Raw genomic sequence first — 21,619 nt, 5'->3', positions numbered from 1 at the left:
CCTGATCTCTGGCCAGGGAACTGAGATTCCACAGGTGGTTTGTTATGGCATTAAAGGGGATTAAAACAAGAAACAAAATGCAAACCCCAGACAAATGGCAAATGCAAAATCAGGCAAATATTAGCAAAAATAATGGAATATATACACAGACATATATACACATAAACAAAACCAAAACAGTCCAAAAAAAGAAAGTAGAAGAAATTGACCTGTCAAGCAAAGGAAAGCAAAAATGTTATCAGCCACTTAAAAACAAAACTAAGCAAAATATAAACTGGAAAACAAAACCAAAGCAGTGTGCCAACTGGGGAATAAAGCAACGAAAGCAAAAACAGACTCGTCAATATGGTGAGAAAAAGAAGAAAAGAAAGAAACAATTGAAAAGCAAAGTTGAATAGAGGTAAAAGAGATTTATATATATTAAAGAATAGCTACAACAGGAAAAGAATAAGAAAACAAACAAAAGAATATATTTAGAAAAATAATAATAAGTTGAATATTTTTTAAATTAAAAAAGAAATCAAAAAAGGGAAAAACCCTTAAAACCTCAAAAGGCCAATGTCAAGGCAGAAGTATTTAAAGGACATAAAAAGTATGTTTAAGAAAACAAATAAGCAAAAACAAAATTCTCAAAAGTGTAAATAAATTTAATAGTACTAACTAAATTAACAACTATAGCAATAGAAGGGGAAAAAAATGAAAAAAGAAAAAAAATCCAGAAGCAACTACCAAACAAGTTAAAATATAAGAATAATAAATATTTTTCTTGGATCTCAGTTGTCAGTATCTTTCCTGTTTCTGTGAGTCACAGACTGCCTCGCCTGCCTAGGATGACTTCCAATATTGAGCTGGTCAGCTGGTCTCTGGACCTGTTATAGGGGCAGTTCTGACTCTAATCTGGTCCTACTCCTGCATGTTCTTGCCTCTAATGTCCGCATCTGCCAGTGCTAGTGCGTTTTATTTTGCGGGACATCTCATTGTCCTTTTATATATTTCATAGACACAGAGTCTGCCTAATTGATCGTACGGATTTAATCTGCAGCTTGTACCACTGGTGGGAAGATTTTGAGTTCTCTTCCTTAGCCACACTGCCCTTGGGTTTCAATTGTGGTTCTGTCTCCACCTCTGTGTGCAAATCATCCATAGGAGTTTGCTTCTGAGGCTGCCCTGGAGGACTTGGGCCTGCCCCAGGGAGGACCAGGTGTGGAGGTGGGGTAGCTGCTTGAATCGCAGGGACCTTGGCAGTATCAGGTACTCAGGGGAGCCGGCGGCTAGGACAGCAGGAAATATGGCACTCTTTGGGTTTTTTTTCCTAGCCTCTGGTTGCTCTGTCCCAGTGGGGGTCATGTGAGAAGGTGACTCGGTAGCTTGGATCATGGGGACCCTGGCAATGACAGATATACAGGGGTGCTATCTATTGCCACAGGAGGTATGGTGCTATTAGGATTTTTTCTAGCTTCTGGCAGCTCTGCCCCAATGAGTATTGAGATGTGGCACAGCCGCTTGAATCATGGGAACTCTGGTGGCACCAAGTGTACAGGACATCAACTGCCCCTGCCGCAAGAGCTATGATCCTATTAGAGTCTTTTCCTAGCCTCTGGCAGCTGGCGATCAGAGGACCTGTTTGGCTGGTCTTTCCCTGTTGCATAGCCCACCCAGGCACTTACAGGGCCCCTGTTTGGGGTCCTTCTCTGTTTCTCAGCAAGTCAGGCACTTAAAGGATCCTCTGGTTGGGATCCTGAATAAGATGTGCTCAGTCACTCAGTCGTGTCCAACTCTTTACAACCCAGTGGACTGTAGCCCTTCAGGCTCATCTGCCCATGGGATTTTCCAGGCAAGAATACTGGAGTGGGTAGCCATTTCATTCTCCGTGGGATCTTCCCAACCCAGGGGTTGAACCCATGTCTCCTGCATCTCCTGGCTTAGTAGGCAGATTCTTTACCACTGAGCCCCCTGGGAAGCCCTGAAGACTCAGAAGTGAGAGGAGCACTCATTTTTTTACCCAGTTTTGAACCAGGAAACTTTCATGTGTTAGCCAAATGTGATAACTACCGTGGAAACTGGACTTTCCTGGGCTTCCCTGGTGGCTCAGACGGTAAAGAATCTGCCTTCAGTGCGGGAGAACTGAGTTTGATCCCTGGGTTGGGAAGATCCCCTGGAGGAGGGCATGACAACCCATTCCAGTATTCTTGCCTGGAGAATCCCATGGACAGAGGAGCCTGGAGGGCTACAGCCCATGGCGTTGCAAAGAGTTGGACATGACTGAGCTACTAAGCATAGTACATAGGTTGGGGTCCTTTTCCATTTCTCGGCGTGTCAGGCACTTAAAGGGCCACACTGGCTGGTGTCTTGTTCAGCACATCAGGTGCTTAAAGAACCACCCTCTCTAGGGTCTTTCAGGTGTCAGTGCTGACATGTTGGGAGAGTGGGGATATAGGGATGGGTCCACCCACTGTGTATGATTCAGCAGTATCCTCCTGCCTTCACTCTGCCTGGCTTTCCTTCGCAAGTATGTCCCACTGCAATCTCCTCCTTCAGGTTCCCTCCGGCCACCGCAGTAAAGAGCCGACCTCGCTCTGGGATTGCTCTCCAATCTCTATGCTCCAGCTCCCAGCTGCTGCACTTTCTAGGGGACTTGCATCCCTTTCTGGGGTACGTATGGGGATCTTCCCAACCCAGGGATCAAACTCAAATAGGATTGTCTGTGTGACTGTCATTCCATTCAGATGCTCACAGATAAGCTGCTTCACTCTCCAGCAGCCTCAACTGCTTCACCTCTGTCCCAAACAGTTGCCCTGATGTGGGGTCTGACCCCTGCTTCAGTTCCCTCACCCCTCCACGTGCAGATCCATTCCTCCTCACTCTCCTCTTTCTCCCCCTCCTTCCTTTGTCTAACCAAGATTTGCGTGGTTCTATATATTCTTTTCCCATAGTCAGGACTCCCTCTCACTCTCAGCTGGTGTTTTGCAAGATCTTCTGTATCTGGAGGTGTATGCCTGATATATCCGTAGAGAGGGATGTACTCCATGTCCACCTACTCCTCTACCATCTTGGATCTCTAGATAAATTATTGATGGTACATTTAGTAAAATTAAATGTGTACATTTAACTATCGGTATCCCCAACAATTCCATGTTGTTATCTTACTGGTTAACATATGTGTGTTTGCTTTGTTTTCAAGACTAGATTTTAAACTCATTAAGGTAGAGCGTCTACTAGTAGAGTCTATTATCTGTAACACAGCAGGTGGGAGGGCAAACAAAAACCTTACTAACTTGGATGTTTGAGCAGCTATAATATTTCACTGCATGGAGGCTTGGTGTAACTCATTCATACAACTACAGTTTTCTGCTGTCTCTTTCTGCAGGCTCCTGGAATTGTGTGTAGTGTCCTAGCTATTGGAGTAAGGTAAGGGAGTTAGAGAAGGCGAGTTTCAAGGAAAAAAAAAACCAAACCAAAACAAGACTGGAACTTTACAGGAACAGATCACCTTTAATGAGGTGAGAAGGGACAGCGGTCAGATTAGTGGGCTGCTACATTAAATCAAGAAGACAGTAGGTATACATAGAAAACATATATGTGTGGAGACGCATCATTTTGAGGGGGTCTGTTTTTCCTCATGATTATTTTTGACTAGTTAACTTTCAACAACTGGGGTAAGGAATTCCTGAGACCAGCCAGAGACTGGGATTGGCTGGCAGCTGAATGTAATCAGTCTTAATGTCCATTCCTTTCTTAGGGGGAGAAAGTTCTTTATTCTGTATAGAATGGTGGGGAGGATCTGGAGGGGGGTTTAACTCCAGGCTATTTTGAGCCATGTAGCTTTCCTTCATTCCAGACCCTAAGGAATATATAAAAAGAAAAAGAGAGATGGGCGTTGTCAATGTTCAGGGCTTCTTCATGCTGGTAAACGAGGGTCAGGGGTTTGTGGTCTGGGAGGCAGGAAGGAAGTCTAAGGCCCATAGTGTTGATTTTCTATCCTAGCTGCCAGGGTCTTGAGCAGAAGGACAGTCTTGACTTGATCTCGAGAAATGGCTCAGATTCGTTCCTGGAGGAATCCCTGGAAAAGATTAGACAGACAAGGTCCAAATGTGAATTTGTGGATAATGAATATGAATGGTCTGAGAAGGGGCAAAACCGAAGGCATCCAGTTCCAATTCATCAGCCATGACTGCCAGGAGTTGCTTAATCTCTGGCGGATTCGAGAGGCTCGATCTGTAAAGTTTTTTGCAGCTTCCTAGACAGTACCTGACTGGTTGGCATAGAAGCAGTAGGTTTCATTAAAAAAAAAGGCACAAACTTCCTTTTTCTGCAGTTTGTAGATCTAATCCCCTTCTATTTTGTAACACTATGGCTGCAAAGGAATCAGATTGATTTTGGATAGTTATTAGACCTTGGGCTATTTCCTGGAGGCTGTCTGATAGGTCTTTAGATAGTGTCTGGTAGATTCGGATGGAGGTGGTTAGGCTGGCAGTTCCTGTTCCAACTTCAGCCTCTATCCCTTGTCCCACTAAGAGGGGAATGAAATGAATGGCTCGTTTCATTTGCTTATAAGTGAGAGGAAGAGGTAGGGGTTGATCATTGGGGGGTTATAAAAATGTTTGGACTGGTATACCAGGGTGCAGATTCCAGTCCAATTAGTAGGTAAAGAGAGGTATGTAGATACCGAACATAAGAAAAACAGGCCAGGTGTCACAATACAACAGCTGAAGTCGATGGTGAAGAGGAGACAGGTGGGGGTGGGGTGGGGGGGTTTTGATCGTTTGTTCAAGAATGGTCAGTGACCCTGCTATGGTGGCTCCAAAAATGGGAGAAATGGAGGAATATGCTGAGGGGAACCATCCTGGAAAGGTAAGAGTGTCCTGTGGCACCAGAAACATTATATATAGTCTTTCCAGTGGCCAAGTGTAATGTGGAGGTATGGTTACACATGGGTTTAGGGATTATGCCCACAGGTTGGTCATATGAGCTGTTTCAGGAGTTTCTAGACATGCAAAATAGAGTTGGTTGTAATAGTGTTACTCTCTGGGTAATAAGGCCTCCTATTGGAGGTTTTCTATTGCAGGAGGGAAGGTCAGTGATTAAAGATTCTAAAAGTTTGTCTGAATTCCAGATTTGATTATTAGTGTGAAGATATTTAAGATATGAGACGAATAAAGGTTCCCCATGGTATAAGTGGTGTAGGGATATGTTACCTGTGGTCCAGTCCAGGATGGATGTGGGGAGGGCTGAATCTCCCAGAGGAGTTATGGATAGACATATCCAGCAGTCTTTAGCCAACTGTGGGTTAGAAGCATTGAGGAGAGTATGGGTTAAATTAAGGGTCCAGAATAGATAGTTAAGGTTAGGGTTTTGAAAGGGTTCTTGGGTCAGAGAAAAGAAAGAATATAAGAAGAAGATGTTAACCAACATTTGGGGAAGTGAATATAAGATGGACTACTATGAAGAAGAATCGGATTTCAAAAGGATAAAAGTTATGGAAGGTTCCCTGCAGCCATTGGGTGAAGATGTAATCTTCAATGTGCTTGAACATGGATCCTTGAGGACTCACAACCCACGATACAAATGATACTCATAGCCATGATACAAATGAACAATAGGCTCATCTATCATCAGCTGGGGCCGGTGGAAGCCGTGAGAACTTTAGAGATGTAGGGCCTGTGTGAGAAACTTGGTAAGAATTAATATGGTAAGCATTCTCGTCACTGGGCTGCATAACCTTTTTTAGTCGAGTAATGTGCACCGAAGGGGTGATTTCTTTTAATTTTGCAGCAGTAGTGGTCAGTAGAATTATTGTGTAGGATCCTTGCCATTTTGGGGTTAGATCTGAGTGGGACTGAACTGTCATGTAGACTTTGTCTCCTATTTGGAGGGATGGGTATGGGAGATTGGGGTGTGGTCGAGGGAGTAGGTTATCTATATGTTGCCAAAGGGCATCTCATATCTGGGCAAGCAAGGGAAAAGGAAGGTGGGATGGCAGTTTGGGACTGTCATGGGAATGAGAGAGTCCTAAAGGTACTATGGGCCTCCATACATGGCCTCAAACAGACTGATATTTAGAGGTTTTTTTGGTAAGGCCCAGACCTTTAAGAGGGCTAAAGGGAGGAGCTTAGTTTAGTCCAATCTTGATGAAGTTTAATTGTTAATTTGGCCAGATTTTCTTTCAGGACCCGGTTGGCTCTCTCAACATTAAGGACCAGAGGTGGTAAGGAATGTGAAACTTCAAGGAATTTGAAGGGTTCCTGCAATATTTTGGGTGATTTGGGATGTGAACTCAGCCCCCCATTGTCAGACTGGAGGGAGGAAGGCATTCCAAACCTGGGGAGGATTTCAGTAAGAATAAGGTGAGCCATAGTAGGGGCTCATTTGTTAGTAGTCGGGAAAGCTTCAATCCATCCAGAAAATGTATCTACGAAGACTAGAATGAATTTAACCCTTTTTATGGGTGGCATGTGGGTGAAATCTACCTACCAGTCTTGTGCGGGAAGATGTCTGTGAATTTGGTGGGTGGGGACAGGAGGGAGGTGAATGTTAGAATTAGGATTTGTCCGCTGACAAGTGGTACAAGTTTGGGTCAGATTATTTAAATAAATCACATTGTCCTTAGTTAACTCAATAAAGTTCTGAAGGAAAGTCTTCAGTACTTTTGCAGAGGGGTGGAAAAGGGAATGTAAATATGAAAGTAATGTGCGGATGCCCGGCTCATCAATCTGTGCTATAGTAAAGACAGAACTGACAGCGGTGGCCTGCCAGTTTGCTTCATGATCTGCAATGTTGTTATAAAAGGAGATAGGGCTATGCCCCTGATGTCCCTGGCAGTGTATCATAGCAGCTTGTTTTGGGAGTTGAGCCACGTGGAGGAGTTCAGAAATAAAAGAAACACTGAGAATAGGTGTGCCCTTTTGAGTTAGGAATCCCCTCTCTCTCCAGATTATAACATTAGAATGTAACATGTTATAGACATACTTGGAGTCAGCATAAATGTTTACCTTTTGGTCTTTGGCTAGGGTCAAGGCTTGTGTAAGAGCTATCGGTTCAGCCTGCTGTGAGGGTGTGTGAGCTGGGAGTGTGACTGATTTGATGAGGTGAGTGGGAATAACTTTGTCAGGTTGTCCCTGGACTATAGCGTATCTGGCCCCAAAGGGGGCTTGTTTCTGGGCATTGCCGTCTATGAACCAGGATGGGACTGTGGGGTCAGTAAGGGGCTGATTGGTTATATGTTCAAAGGGATTAAGTGTCATATCTAAGATCTGAATATAGTCATGAGATAGGTGTTCTGCTTCTGGATCTGGTGTAGGGAGTAAACTAGCGGGATTAAGAGGTTTACAGGGCATAAAAGAAAGGGATGGGTCGAGGAGGTGTGTGTGGAAGATCTATAGTTGAGCAGGGGGCAGAGAAAGGAAAGCCTGATGAGAGCAAATCTTTGAAGGAATGAGGAGAGCATACATTTAGAGGAGCATTTTGGGTTAGTTTTTGGGCTTCAGCTATTAAAAGGGTAGTTGAAGCTGAGGTCTGGAGACAAGGTGGCCATCCGAGCATGACAAGATCGATTTGTTTGGATAAGTAAGCTAGAGGTCCCCACATATCCTCCCGTTTCTGGCACAGAATCCCTAAGGCATGTCCTTGCTGAGAATGTACAAAAAGGGAAAAAGGCTTGGTGTAATCAGGTAAGTAAAGAGAAGGGGCCTGTAGTAAATGTTTGATAAGAGTTTGTATTGGAGTGTGGATAGAGGTGGGGGCGAATAAGGGTTCATCTAAGTTTCCTCGAGTAGCTTGGTAGAGAGGTTTTGTGTGGAGGGCAAAATTTGGGATCCATATTTGGAAGAAGTTTAATAGACTTAATAGAGAAAGAAGTTCCCTCTTGGTTTGGGGTCTGGGGGTTTGTGTCAATGCGTGAAGTCTCTGAGCTGGAATTATTTTGGATGTGGGAGTGTGAAGCAACCCTATGTAACTGGCAGTGGTGGAAGCAATTTGTGCTTTGGAGAGCCAAACTCTGTAGCCCCAGTTGCCTAGGGCTTTTATTACTGTTGCAGTATGGACTAGGCAATTACGGCGAGAGGAACTCCATAACAGTAAATCGTCTACATATTGGAGTAAGGTAGTAGAGACTAAGTCTAAAGTTTGTAGGTCTCTTTGGAGGGCTTGACCGAAAAAATGAGGGCTATCTCTAAACCCCTGTGGTAAAACAGTCCAGGTTAATAGTTGAGATTGACATGTGTCTGGGTCCGTCCAGGTGAAGGCAAATAGGGGCCGTGAAGAGTGGTGTAGAGGTGCAGTAAAGAAAGCATCTTTGAGGTCTAATACTGTGAAGCAGAATGTGTCAGGGGGACTATGTGAGAGAAGGGTGTAGGGGTTAGTGACCACAGGACGTATGGGTATTATGGCCTCATTGATCTTGCGAAGATCTTGACCTAGACGCCAGGAGTGAGGTCCCTTTCTGACTGCCAGTATAGAAGTATTATGAGGAGAACAGATAGGCTGCAAAAGGCTGACTTTGAGCCATCGGGAGACTATTGGTTTAAGTCCTTTTTTGGATTCTTTGGTCAGGGTGTACTGAGTTTGAGTTATGACCTGAGAGGGATTTTTAAGAAAAACCTGTATAGGGGAATGGTGTCAAGCTACTGATGGGGTTTTGGTGTCCCAGACCCGAGGATCTATTGGGGGAAAATCAGGGAGCATGTTTTGGGAGCGAGGGCTGGTCAGAGGTTCAGGTGCCATTTGGATGCAAAGAATTGATACGGGATCTAAGAATGGGAGGTTTATAGAAATTTGTAGCTTAGCCAGATCATGTCCCATCAATGCCATTGGGCACTGAGAAACTACTATAAAAGAATGTGTTAGTGTTGTTTTGCCAAAGGAACAAAGGAGAGGAGGGGTTATTTGGGGATAAAAAGAGATGCCTGAGACCCCTTCGATGGCCACTTCTGAAGGTTGGAGAGGGCCCTTAAAGGAGGTTAAAAGTGAAAAAGCTGCTCCAGTGTCTATTAGGAATGAGACTTTGTGTTTGGCCACTGTGCCAATTACCCGAAGCTCTGAGTCCGTCTGTATGGGACAGACTTGGGGTCTGGAGCTTGGGCTCCATCACTGGAGTAACTCAGGCACAATTGGGTCAATTCCCCTCTCATCTGAGGAGCTATTGTCTGGGGCGCCAGGGCCCCCCAGAGTCTGGCCCCCGACCCATTGTTGTTGGGCCTGGGGTGGACCCTGAGATTTGGTGGGTAGCATCTGAGGACAATTCACTTCCCAGTGGCCCCATTGTTTGCAGGTAGGGCAGGGTTTGGTGGGTGGCCAGGGGCTTGGGCAGGACTTAGCCCAGTGTCCCATTTGGTTACATCTGACGCAGAGTCCTGGAGGGTTAGGTCCCATAGGGGTGGGTCGAGATTGGCGGGCCAGAGGGGTTGAATTTTTTTCTTGGATAGCTGCAGTGAATAAAGCATATTTGGCCTTTCTTTCCTTTTCTTATTCCTTTTTTGCTTCTTCCTCCATGTTATTGAAGATCCCCTGGAGAAAGAAATGGCAACCCACTCCAGTACTCTTGCCTAGAAAATTCCATGGAAGGGGGAGCCTGGTGGGCTACAGTCCATGGGGTCGCAAAGAATCAGACACGACTGAATGACTTCACTTTCACTATTATTGAAAACTTTAAAGGCTATTTCTAGGAAATCTCGCTGAGGGGTTTTAGGGCCCTTTTCTAACTGGTGTAGTTTTTGGCGAATATTGGGGGCTGACTGACTTATGAACTGGACATGTAGGTATAGGAGCCCGGCGGGGGTGGAAATATCTAGGTTTGTGCACTTCTGGACTGCCTCAGTAAGCCATGAAAGAAAAAGGGCAGGATTTTCATCCTTTTCTTGAGTCATTTCCCTAATCCTATCGTAGTTAACATGAATGAGAGAGCTTTTTAGCATTCTTTCTAGTAAACAGGTGATCATATGATGTAGGTACTGGAGGCCAGCATTGCTGGCTTGATGTATCCACTGTGGCTCAGTTAAAGGAACTGCAGCATTAGCTACTGGATTAACCCTATCTTGGTTATGGAGCAGATCAGCATGAACTCGGGCTGCCGGCCGTATCTGTTCCTTTTCATCAGGGGTTAAAGTGGCATTTATGACGTAATAAAGATCATTCCAGATTAAATGATATGCTTGTGTAAGGCCGAGGAATTCCTCCCTATATCTAGCAGGATTTTCTGAAAAAGATCCCAATTTTCTTCAACTTGGCTCATATCAGAAGTTGAGAAAGGCACATGAACCCATGTAGGGCCCTTTGGTCCCACTACCTCCCTGAGAGGAAACATGTGTTTGCTTTGGGTCCTGGTTGATGGAGGGGGTTGGAAATCTCTTTTGGGGTTTTGGAGTCATTGCTTCCCAATTTGGAGGAGGAAGGGCTAGAGGGCGGGGTCTTATCTCTGGAAGCCTCATTTCTGGGGCTGTAGGGAGGGGGCTCATCTGCTGGGTGGAAATCGGGGGCTGAGGGTTTAGGGGGCCTTTAGGAGCTCTAGATTTGGATTCTTTTGTAATGGAGAGGGAGAGAGAACAGAGGAGGATTTGATAGGTAGAACAGTCCTTGCAGAGAGAAGGACAGCTTCTAAGGTCCCAGAAGGCTTGAGTATAGGGGACCTCTGACAATTTGCCATTCCATCCGAGGAAGTTAGTGAGATCTGATAAAATATTGTAATTGAAAGTCCCAAACTCAGGCCAGCAGTTTTGGTTATCCAGTTTGTATTGAGGCCAAATTTGAGTACAAAGTGACTCCAGTTTATGAACCCTGAGATTGGTCAAGAGCAGAGGTCTGAGGTTTCGTTTTACACAGGCTTAAGGGAGAGCCCCATTGGATGGATTGGCTTGACCCCATAGCAAATGGCTAGTGACTGGTCGAGAGAAAAGGTCATCACCTAATCCTTCGATGAGGCAAAGGGAGAGAGAGACTCTGAAGGAGGGAGGGGCATCCTCCAAGTACCTCCCCAGAGGGCCTTTTGGCCAGAGGGTCCCCTGGGAACCTGGAAAGGATGATAGTCTATGGCACCTTAAAGCACCGTCCGAGCTTACCCGGGCTACTGGGTCAGGCGAGAATTCGTAGTGGATGGAGGGAGGTCAAATGGCAAAAGGCCTCTATCCTGGAGTTGGTTGGTCTCGTGAAAAAGAGAGTGTAGAGAAAAGAGGAAGAGGGAGAAAGAGAGAGAGAGGGAGGCCAATATTCCTCGGGGTACATGGAAAACCAATAAAGCCCTTACACAGGGCTTGTACTGCTCACGAAGGCACAGGGCGTCCTCTCCAGGAGGTCTTGAAAGCCTGGGCAGGAAAGTGAGCTCAGCAGGCTTCCATGCTCCAAAGAGCTGGCCGTGGAGAACGAGAAGGATCCTCAACTTCCTGGGTTTTGGCACCAAAAAATGTAAGGTAAGGGAGTTAGAGAAGGTGAGGTTCAAGAAGAAGAAGAAAAAAAAATGAGACTGGTACTTTACAGATCACCTTTAATGAGGCGAGAAGGGGCAGCAGTCAGATTAGTGGGCTGCTGGGCTAAGTCAAGAAGAGAGTAGGTATACACAGAAAACATATGTGTGGAGATACATCATTTTGAGGGAGTCTGTTTTTCCTCATGATTATTTTTGATTAGTTAGCTTTCAACAACTTGGGTAAGGAACTCCTGAGACCGTCCAGAGACTGGGATTGGTTGGCAGCTGAACGTCATCAATCTTAATGTCCATTCCTTTCTCTGGGGGAGAAAGTTCTTTATTATGTATAGAATGGTGGGGAGAATCTGGAGGGGAGTTTTAACTCCAGGCTATTTTGAGGCGTGTAGCTTTCCTCCAGTCGGTGTGTTGAATGACAGCTTCACGTGAACTACTGAAACTTAAAAGTTGGTAATAGCTTGGGCCATGGGTGGTACAGGGCCAGTTAGTGAAAAGCTTCCACTATAATCAGCTGTGTGTTCATCATATATTCATCACATGTCCCCGGTGTTAGTCCATGATTTATAGTATAAGAAGGGCTTATACTATAAATGGACTGGGCTACAGTCCAAAGGGTCACAAAGAGTCGAACATGACTGAGTGACTAAGGCTAATGGACATTTTAAAAAGTAAGTTATTGCTATTTCAGAAATTTCTGTGTATTCCTAGGCTATATTGCCCAGCATACAGCATGTTCTTAATAAATGTTGACCAGCACTGAACTAAGATAAATTAATTTTTTGCAGGTCATTCAGAATAACACATCAGAGACTTAAAGGCTCTACTTGCTAATCCATTTTGGTTAAAAAAATCAAATCATGTTCAGTCAGAGAGAGCCAAGGTAGCGGTTGTTTTTATGTCCTATGAATAATGATTATCAGTCTATTAAACACTAGCAAGAGTCAAACCATTGGGTTAAAACGGAATTACTTCAGGGAAACCATGAAACTAACTGCCTGGGGATATCAACTCTGACTGTCTCACTGATGCCATTCATTTCATCGGTTTTGGTTTTCCATTCACAAAGTGAAGCTAAAGATGGTTTAATACTGCGTCTCCTCGAAGGATGGCTTGTGCCCTGAAATCACGGTTCACATTGCATGACTGGAAAGTAGAACGGAAGGTGCGTGACTAGATTCTTAGCCATTTGGGGGAAGAATATGAAAACTCATGACAGCAGTTTGTCATTTGGTTCATCTCTGTAGTATATCAGTTAAGAGATTAGCTATAGTGTGAGGGCAATGAGTGTGGGGTGGGGGCAGAAAGCGGAAGATTTGGTCCTTTCTTCGTCATCCCTTCCTAGAGTCCGCCTTCGACTCCCCCTTCAGGAAGTGGAATAGGAAAAAACAAAAAACACTACATTCATCGGTTTCTCTGGGGCAACCACAACTGAGGCAGTAAGCAGGTCACTTGAAACAAGGACAGAGATTGCTATAAAACTGACAGGTCCTCTCGCTGACACCACATTAGCACACACAAGACGGCTCAGGCACAGAAGGAGTTTCCTGCACAACGCAAGCGACCAGAGCAAAACGACAATGACTGTCCTGTGTGACACGGCCATGGTGAGTGGTCAGGATCACCCCTGTGTTGGTACAGTTAGCCCTAGCATCTCAGGAGAGCAGATTTCTAAGGAATGAGGCTAGATTGGGGTCTTTGGGGGTTTCATTTCTTTAAAACACAGAGCTGACTTTAACACTGACCCTAGTCTGTTGGAGAAAAAGAAAAAGTAGCCAGAAGGTATAGTGGGGTGAAAACCATAGCTCTTTACTAATGGCTTTGGCATGGTTGGCATTAGCTTGTGAAATTCTTGGCATCACAAACTGGACATGGTCTCTGCTTATAGAGTTAAGTTGGCCCTATCTCCTAGGGAAGCTTAGCCAGCCTTTTAGGATCTATATAGATTTATTTTAACCAAGGCAGCTGGGGCCCTGAGAGGGGTGATGATTCTCCCAAGATGACTGGCAGATAAGGAGTGCCCCTGGATGCAGGGAGTGAAACCACCTAGTGATACACTTGGACAGTTCCTGGGGGAGGGACCTGGTTTCACCGCTTACTAAATGTGGGATATGGGATAAGTTACCTAACCTCCCTGTGCATTGTTATTCCTCTGTGACTTATTGTCCTCTCATCTTCCTCATGGAGGATTAATTGATATCACTGAGAATGATAAAACATATACTCTGAAATAGCAGATCTCTGAAGGCATAGCTTCTAGTTAACTTAGCCACTTAATATAATGAACAATAAGGACAGAGAAAGAATTCAGTGAGTATTTTTTTCAAATAGAAGTATAATTGATCTGCAATGTTGTATTAGCTTCTGGTATACAGCAAAATGATTCAGTTAGGGTAGGGTAGTCGCTCAGTTGTGTCCCACTCTTCGCGACTTTGTGGACTGTAGCCCACCAGGCTCCTCTGTCCATGGGATTCTCCAGGCCAGAATACTGGAGTGGGTTGCTATTTCCTTCTCCAGGGGGTCTTCCCGACCCAGGGATTGAACCTGAGTCTCCCGCATCACAGGCAGATGCTTTGCCCTCTGAGCCACCAGGGAAGCTATGTATAACTGAATAAATAGAGCATAATTTCCCTTGTGGTTTATTATAGGGTATTGAACACAGTTCCGTGTGCTACACAGTAGGTCCTTGTTGATCACCTATTGTATATGTAGTAGTGTACATATATTAACCCCAAACTCCTAATTCACCTCTCCCCCCAGCCCTCTTCCCCTTTGGCAACCATCAGTTTGTTCTATATGTCCGCCAGTCTGTCTCTGTTTTGCAAATAAGCTCCTTTGTATCATATTTTAGATTCCACATATAAGTGATATCAAACATTTATCTTTCTCTTTCTGGCTTACTTCACTTAGTGTGATAATCTCTAGGCTCATCCATATAGCTGCAAATGGCAATATTTCACTCTTTTTTTATGGCTGCATAACAGTCCATTGTATATATATGTAACATCTCCTTTTTCCATTTGTCTGTCGATGGACATCGAGGTTGCTTCCGTATTTCAGCTCTTGTAAACAGTGCCCCTATAAACATTAGAGGGTATGTTTCTTTTCAAATTAGAGTATTAAATATTAATACTAGTGATGTGATTATTTTTGCCTCTGAGTCTCCCACCAACCTAATGAAGCGGATTGGGACTGCTTTCTCCATTGTACAGATTAACAACAGTTCAATGAATTTAAGTGATTTAACATCCTCAGATACTGTATGCCCAAGAAAAGGGACATGAATCTAGGTTTATGACTTCACGTACAACATTCTGCCCTTGAATGGTTTAGATGTCAGATTTCTGAACTTAAAGCCATTGTGTTTAAACAATTTTTTGGATAGTTTTGTGTTCTAAAGCCATGTCTATTTCTGGTTTTTCTGAGGAAATCTGTTGGATTGTCAGCAAGAAACATGACAGGGCAAAGGACATTATAATAGGATTAGAAATTGGAGGTGCAGGCACACAGGACATCCTCAATATATAGGCAAGGCAAATCTCATGGACTAGGAGCTGGCTGGGTTCTGGAGCACGTTCTGGCCGGGTTCTGGAGCACATCCCTACGTGGGGGTGAGCACGAATCACAGGTGAGTTAGGAGACAAGTGTTCAGATATTCTCCTAGGGGATTTTACAGTAGAGTAAGTACAGGGTTAAGCAGAGCATGTAGGTGTCCTGACACTGCCCACCTTCCGACGGTGCTTTCTCTTACCTCTGTTTCCTATTAAACAGAGAAGGCGTGATGTCCATTTGCCTGCCTCATAGATGGTATAGAAGAATTGTTGTCTGACTCTTTTGTGACCCTGTTAACTGCAGCCTGATGGCTCCTCTGTCCATGGGGTTTTTCCAGGCAAGAATAATGCAGTGGGTTGCCATTTCCTTGTCCAGGGGATCTTCCCCGTCCAGGAACAGAACTCACATCTCCTGCATTGCAGGTGGATTCTTTACCACTGAGCCACCAGGAAAGCCAGCACAGAAGAATCTGAGACTCAAATAATCTGAGCCTCTCAGAGAAGTGCTCTTCTGTGTATCATTCTTAAGAACCAGCAAGAATTTTAACCAGCCCCTGCTCTGTATTTCATAACCGCCGAAATCTACAGTTTCAGATCAACAGCTTCATGGAGCACACCACAGTGATTTGCAGATGTAATCTGATTTCTGATAAAAAGCTACATGACCTACAACACTGATGCAATTCTGACATGGCTGTCACATGGCTTAAAATGCTTGGCTCCTCTAGTGAGACAGTGCTGAGATGGAACACTGTGGGTGACTCTGTGTTGATGACAACAGTAATGAGCTTCAGGGGCTGGGGCAACACTGATCACAGACACCTAATTCTCGTCCTCAGACTGGCACTAGCAGGCCGGAGAGCGTCAGACACAGCTTCTTCACCTACCTTATTGGGATAACTAATATGAGCTCTACCTATCCTTCAAGGTAGGCGTGAGAATCTAGAGATTACAGAGATGTGAAAGTGTTTTCTATAACACTTTAAAGATATAAGCAAATATAATTTATATTTGGTAATTATTGATAAACCTGGTAGCCCCAAGGTACACTTACTCTAAAGTACACTTACTCTAAAGCTTCAATAATGAAAATTGGAAATGAGTCAGTGAATACCAAAAAATGAAAGAGGAGACACAAAAGAGGGATTTACTTAAGAAATTTAAGGAAGTGGTGCTTGAAAAGCTAAGGACCCTCTTTTCCAAGCAGGCTTCCTTTTACTTTTTAAAACTTCACAGTGCTTCCTGGTGAGTTCACCAGGAATTCCCTGGTGACCTAGTGGTTAGGATTTTGGGCTTTCACGGCCGTGACCCCTGGTTCAATCCCTGGTTGGGGAACTGAGGTCCTGCAAGACGGGATCATAGTGCTTTGTGTAGATAGAAGGTACAGCAGGGCAAATTCTACATCTTTCCCATCTTTAGGGAAAGGTCGACTAACAGTAGCTCCTATACTGAATACTTTCCACATCCCGACCCTGCTCTTCATGCTTTATATGGATCCTGTCTTTTAATCTGCACATTTTCTGGTGGAGGAAACTGAGTTGCAGCTAGTGAGAGTCCTGGAACTAAGTTGTGGACCCAGGACTTCTGATTCCAGAGCTCATGTCCTTTATCATCAGACTCCAGAGATAAGAAAGAGTTGTTGAATGAATGAATGATTACGGGAGACAAAGTAAACATCTGCTGATTATCTGGAGGCAAATTAGGCCCATTTGGGCTTATCTGGGTCAATCTCACTTTACAGGGTTTTTTAGTATCAGTTACCTAAGTACAGCATTATGGCATCATGACCTTTTGGTTTACTGTTATCATTTCTTGCCTCCAGCATCTGCAAAAGATAAAAAATGAAGGACATTTAAACCAACACGTCTAGGCACCTTTCCAACCCTAACTCACGGAAGGTGTGAGTCTGACAACACAGAGCCCTGAGGATGAAAGCAATTCACTTTCATTATGTTGAGAGTTGTTGATGAGCCTTGTTCATCCCCAGTGAGGGTTGGTGGTCACTGTGGGGTTCTGACAAAGGGAAGCTGGAGAAATTTTTAGCTCTTTGATTTTAGTTAGATTTTCACAGTGCCCTTTCTTTGTGCATTCCTGTAATACCAGATAAACCAATGTTTCAAAGTAAGTATAAAAAATAAATGTTCTGGAGCCAAAGAGAAGTGTGTTGATTTCTCTGTTGCATGTCCTTAGTGCCCCTGCTTCCTTCAGTCGGTGTGGATCATGGGAACTCTGCTATATTTGGTTTTGCACGGTGTTTTTCTTAATGCGTTCAGTTTAACTACGTTGGTAACTTAAATGAATTGTTTTGTTCATTCATTCATCTACCAGCTCTTTCCGTCATCCAGAAAGTATTTTGAAACACCTGTTCTATGACATATTCTCCTGCAGGAACTTACCATTAGTAGGTGAAGATGTGTGTGAACATAAATACTAGATGTCCTGACAATAGAGAAGGGCTGCTTGGGTGCTAGATGGTAAAAAGCTTTATCATTTGAGGGCAATTAACATACTTCTAATTGAACTACTTTTGGGACAGTTCCTGGAGGAGACCACTTCTGAGTGGGTCCTTGATGGAAGGGGGAGATTTAGATGGATGGGGGCTGGGGGGGGGACAGGAATGGCTGGGACAAAGGGTTTTGTGGAGGATTCATGGATGTGAGGTTGGAAATTAAGAGCTGTCATTTCTTAAGCCCCTATTTTTAATTATAAGTGCATTACAAAGAACGTTTTATTTAATCCTGTGAATATTATTATAAAGCAAGTGCTATGCTGTGGCGGGAAAGAAGAGAAAGCAGAGGCTCGGTGAGAAAACCAGATCAGGATTTAAACCCAGTCTCAGATCCTGATATCCTCGTGTCTCCCTATTCAAAAGCTCTCGAACTATGGAGGGCGCATTCACCAGGCTAAACAGTTTAGTTCTCAGGTTGGCATCCTGGAATCTTCATGTCTGACTGTCCGTCGCCAGGAGACGATCTGAAGTTCAGAGAGGAGCCCTGATCCTGTCCCAGGGATGCTGAGTTCAGCTGAAGCATGACCTGCCTCTTGTCAGCAAGTGGCCCTAGAGTCCCCAACCAACCTCATTCTCATCTACTTCCAGGTCAAGTTCCTGCTGCTGTTGACATTGTGGCTCACCCTCCTGGGGGAGGCGGCAGCTCATAAACCCCCCAGAACTAGTGATCCTGGCCTCTGCCCGCCTCTGGAGGACCACATTGTGAGGGTTGACATCCGTATCCGCAGGCAGAACCAGGGCGTTTCCTTCTCACGCAACCTGCAGAACCGCTCCATCTCCCCCTGGGATTACAAGTACGTGCCAAGGAGACTGATCTCCACGTTCTTAGGGAAAATATGTTAATTTATTCTAACCATACAGTAAAGAAGTTCAAAAATACAGAAAAAAATAATAGTCCTTACATTGACTCTTAAAAGCAAAAATCCCACTTTCCCTGGGAGCTCCCCTTTTCTTGCTACTTTGGGCTAAGTCCTCCTATGTGCTCAAAAGCCTGTTTTGCTTCCAACCTCTCCTGATGCTTTGCCTTTTTCTGCTTCATGCAGCCCTGGGTTTGGAACTGAGAAACTTTTTTTGTGTTGGAAGAGAGGGCTCTTTAAAGCAGCCCACATAATGGTCTCTGTGTGGGGATAAGGGAGAGGGGGGGACCTGAAAAGTCAGTTCAGAGAAAGCCACTCAGATTGGATTTCTATCTTCAAGGAGTGGAGAGGGCAGAGTGGAGGAGAAAGGCCAGTTGGGGAAGGAAGATGCTAGGTGGGGATGTTTAGGGTACAGACTTGGGATTTTGTCTTACACAGAGATTCTTGGATTACCAAGCATTCATTTAGATGCTCTAAATATAAGTATGAAAACAGAGTCTGGGGACTATGAGAAGTGTTTCTGGGGCTGCCTGCATGTATTTCCTTTCCTCCGGAAGGGAGTATGTACCGTGGCTAGTCGGCAGGATTGGCCTTTATGCCTCCTGGCAAGGAGGGAAAAATTGAAAGAAGGCATTGGATTCACAACCCCCCAGGGCTTTGGTTTTCTTTCCCAAGCAGCAGGCTTTGGAGACTGTGTACTGGGGAACCTCCAAGTGATGTCCAATCTCTAACCACAGGATGAAAGATGGTTCTCACAATAAACATATTAAAAAAAAGAACTAAAGATCTAACATTTATGGATGCCAATGTTTCAGTGATGGCATTTCATATTCATTGTTATCACAGAGTGTTGGCAACAACCGCAAGGGAGAGGAATATGAGAATCTCCATTTTATAGTTGAGGGAATATAGACATAGGGAGTTAAGCACCCTGCCAGGGGCCGGCATCTAAGTCCAGGCTGTCTGTTCCGCGCCTGAGCTGCAGCCCCGTGTTATCCGGCATCACCTTCCTGCAGGTGGGAGCCCAGTGCACCGGGGTCCCCATCCTTTGTGCATCTCTCCTGCCAGATCTCACCATCCGCTTCTCCCTGCTCTTCCTGCAGCATCACCCGGGACCCCAACCGGTTCCCCTCTGAGATCGCGGAGGCCCAGTGCAGACATATCGGCTGCATCAACGCTGAGGGACAGGAAGACAGGACCCTGAACTCCGTCCCAATCCAGCAGGAGTTTCTGGTCCTCCGGAGGAAGCGAAAGGGCTGTCCTGGTTTGTTCGTACTGGAGAAGGTGCTAGTGACCGTGGGCTGCACCTGCGTCACCCCCATGGTCCGCTACCTGCATGACCCGATGGCAGATGGGGTGGCAGATCAGCTCAACTGAAGAAGCTGTGGAAACGCCCCTTCTTAGCCAGCACTCTGTCATGAGTCCTATGTGGTTCCCATTTCTCTCCACTTCCCAGGTCTCTTCATAATATCTGCCCTGGATTCTCCAGGCTTTGTATTAGATAGAGTCATTTTCTGGGGCTTCAGCATCTTTATATGGTCCTGAGATGTTCCAATGACCCAACCCCCTAAAAACAGTTGGAGGAGAATACAGGTCCCATTCTGCTTATGTGCTATGATGACCATCTCCCCGGTCATGCAGTCAGTGGGTTTGGGGGCTCTGCTAGCAAAACTGACTTCTGGGTCACAAGTGCAACAGATATATAACCACCATGTAAGAGAGTGTGGGAGGGGCTGTGTAGGATGGGGTGGGTGGGAAGGGTGGGGCTAAGGGCCTAGCACATGTTTATTAAAATTGCTAAATACAGATGAGGTTGGCCTGATATTTATACTTGTAAGGAAACTCTCCAGGTATTTATGATGTATTGACTATACAAAATTCTGGGAGAAAAATTAATATATCAAGGACTAATAAAATAAACTGTTAATGGTTGAAAGACACTTGAGATCTTTGTGTTCTGTCTCAGCTTGTATTCACAAACCTTGTGAACCTGAAGATTGTGAAATTCTATATAGCTGTCATTTATTTTTCATGTTTCATCAGAGTGCTAGTGTCAGAATTACTATTATTATTTGTGAATGATTTTGGTAATAGGTTTTTTTCCCCCTCCAGCTTGATTGAGATATAACTGATAAGTAACATGGTGTAAATTTCAGTTGTACAGTGTAGTGATTTGATACATGTATGTATGGAGAAATGAGTACCACAATAAGGTTTGTTAACATCTCCATCCCTTCACCTAGGTATTTTTGTGTGTGTGTGTGGGGGGGGTGTGATGGGAACATTTAAGATGTACTTTCTCAGCAAATTTCAAGAATATGATATTGTTATTAATAAGTATAGTCATCAGGCAGTACATTCAATCCTCAGAATTTATTAATCTCATAACTGAAAGTGTGTTTCCTTCATCCAAAATCTGCCCATTCCCCCCATCTTCTGCCCTTAGCAACCGCAGTCTTCTCTCTGATTTTCCATGCCTTGGAGAGTTACTCTATTATTAATGATTCTTGGGGGTTACAAGGAAAGTTAAGGGAAAATGTGCAAACAGAGCTCACATTACCTGGTAAGTCTTGACTGCTCCATCTTCCTGTCTGTATTATTTTACAAAGTGAACACCTATTGGCCACTGTGGTAGCCAATGAAGACATGAGGAAAAGGAAGAAATGCACGTGGTGGGTGGGCAGCCAGCCGTCTTGGCAGCAGCCGCCCCAGAGCCCCTGGTCACGGGAGCCGTGGTGGCCACTGCATCTGGGGCCACTGGGATCTTTCATGCATCTCTTATGCTTCTTGAGGACACAAAGTTTCCAAGATTCTGGTCTCCCTACTGCTCGGAGGCTCACTGGTCCCTCTCTTGCCCAGATACTCCACATTTCTTCCTTCACTGAAACATACCCCCTGCTCAGGGCACACCTGTGTTCTGCTGCCTTCCAGAGAGGAGACAGGACATCAGTTCTCACTCCCACCTGCAGCCCAGAAGCCATTTTTCACGCTTTAGTGGGGGAAATTTTTAGTCTGTAGGTGGGGGTGGGGCTGGAGTCACTGGCAAGTGGGTTCTTCTTTTTGCTCCTGAGTCTTCTGCTGCTGCTGCTAAGTCACTTCAGTCATGTCCGACTCCGTGCGACCCCATAGATGGCAGCCCACCAGGCTCCCCTGTCCCTGGGATTCTCCAGGCAAGAACACTGGAGTGGGTTGCCATTTCCTTCTCCAATGCATGAAAGTGAAAAGTGAAAGTGAAGTCGCTCAGTCGTGTCTGACTCTTTGCGACCCCATGGACTGTAGCCCACTAGGCCCCTCC

The 21,619-nt window shown here is 44.9% G+C and overlaps 1 protein-coding gene across 2 annotated transcripts; it reads left to right on the top strand.

Moving 5' to 3' along the window:
• Positions 1-2,560: 2,560 nt before the first annotated feature.
• Positions 2,561-20,481, top strand: IL17F (interleukin 17F). 2 transcript variants are annotated; one of them, XM_069562811.1, is made up of 3 exons: positions 2,561-2,652; positions 18,056-18,261; positions 19,428-20,264. In XM_069562811.1, the coding sequence occupies exons 1-3, from the start codon at positions 2,599-2,601 to the stop codon at positions 19,699-19,701; spliced, it is 534 nt and encodes a 177-aa protein (XP_069418912.1). In that variant the 5' UTR covers positions 2,561-2,598; the 3' UTR covers positions 19,702-20,264. The 2 variants fall into 2 exon arrangements, with proteins under 2 accessions (XP_069418912.1, XP_069418913.1); XM_069562812.1 differs by lacking the exon at positions 2,561-2,652 and adding an exon at positions 12,326-13,014 and having other exon boundaries at positions 19,428-20,481.
• The last annotated feature ends 1,138 nt before the right edge of the window (positions 20,482-21,619 follow it).

This window comes from Ovis canadensis, chromosome 20 (assembly GCF_042477335.2).
Source record: "Ovis canadensis isolate MfBH-ARS-UI-01 breed Bighorn chromosome 20, ARS-UI_OviCan_v2, whole genome shotgun sequence".
Lineage (NCBI taxonomy): Eukaryota > Metazoa > Chordata > Mammalia > Artiodactyla > Bovidae > Ovis > Ovis canadensis.
The sequence above is the reverse complement of the archived record's forward strand: the minus strand, read 5'-3'. Positions and strand labels throughout refer to the sequence as shown.

Excerpts from the sequence above, each read along its gene's own strand:
- IL17F (XM_069562811.1), top strand. The coding sequence starts at position 2,599 with ATGCTCCAGCTCCCAGCTGCTGCACTTTCTAGGGGACTTGCATCCCTT. Across the intron at positions 2,653-18,055 it reads GACTTGCATCCCTTTCTGGG|GTCAAGTTCCTGCTGCTGTT; the intron begins GTACGTATGGGG and ends ATCTACTTCCAG. Across the intron at positions 18,262-19,427 it reads ATCTCCCCCTGGGATTACAA|CATCACCCGGGACCCCAACC; the intron begins GTACGTGCCAAG and ends CTCTTCCTGCAG.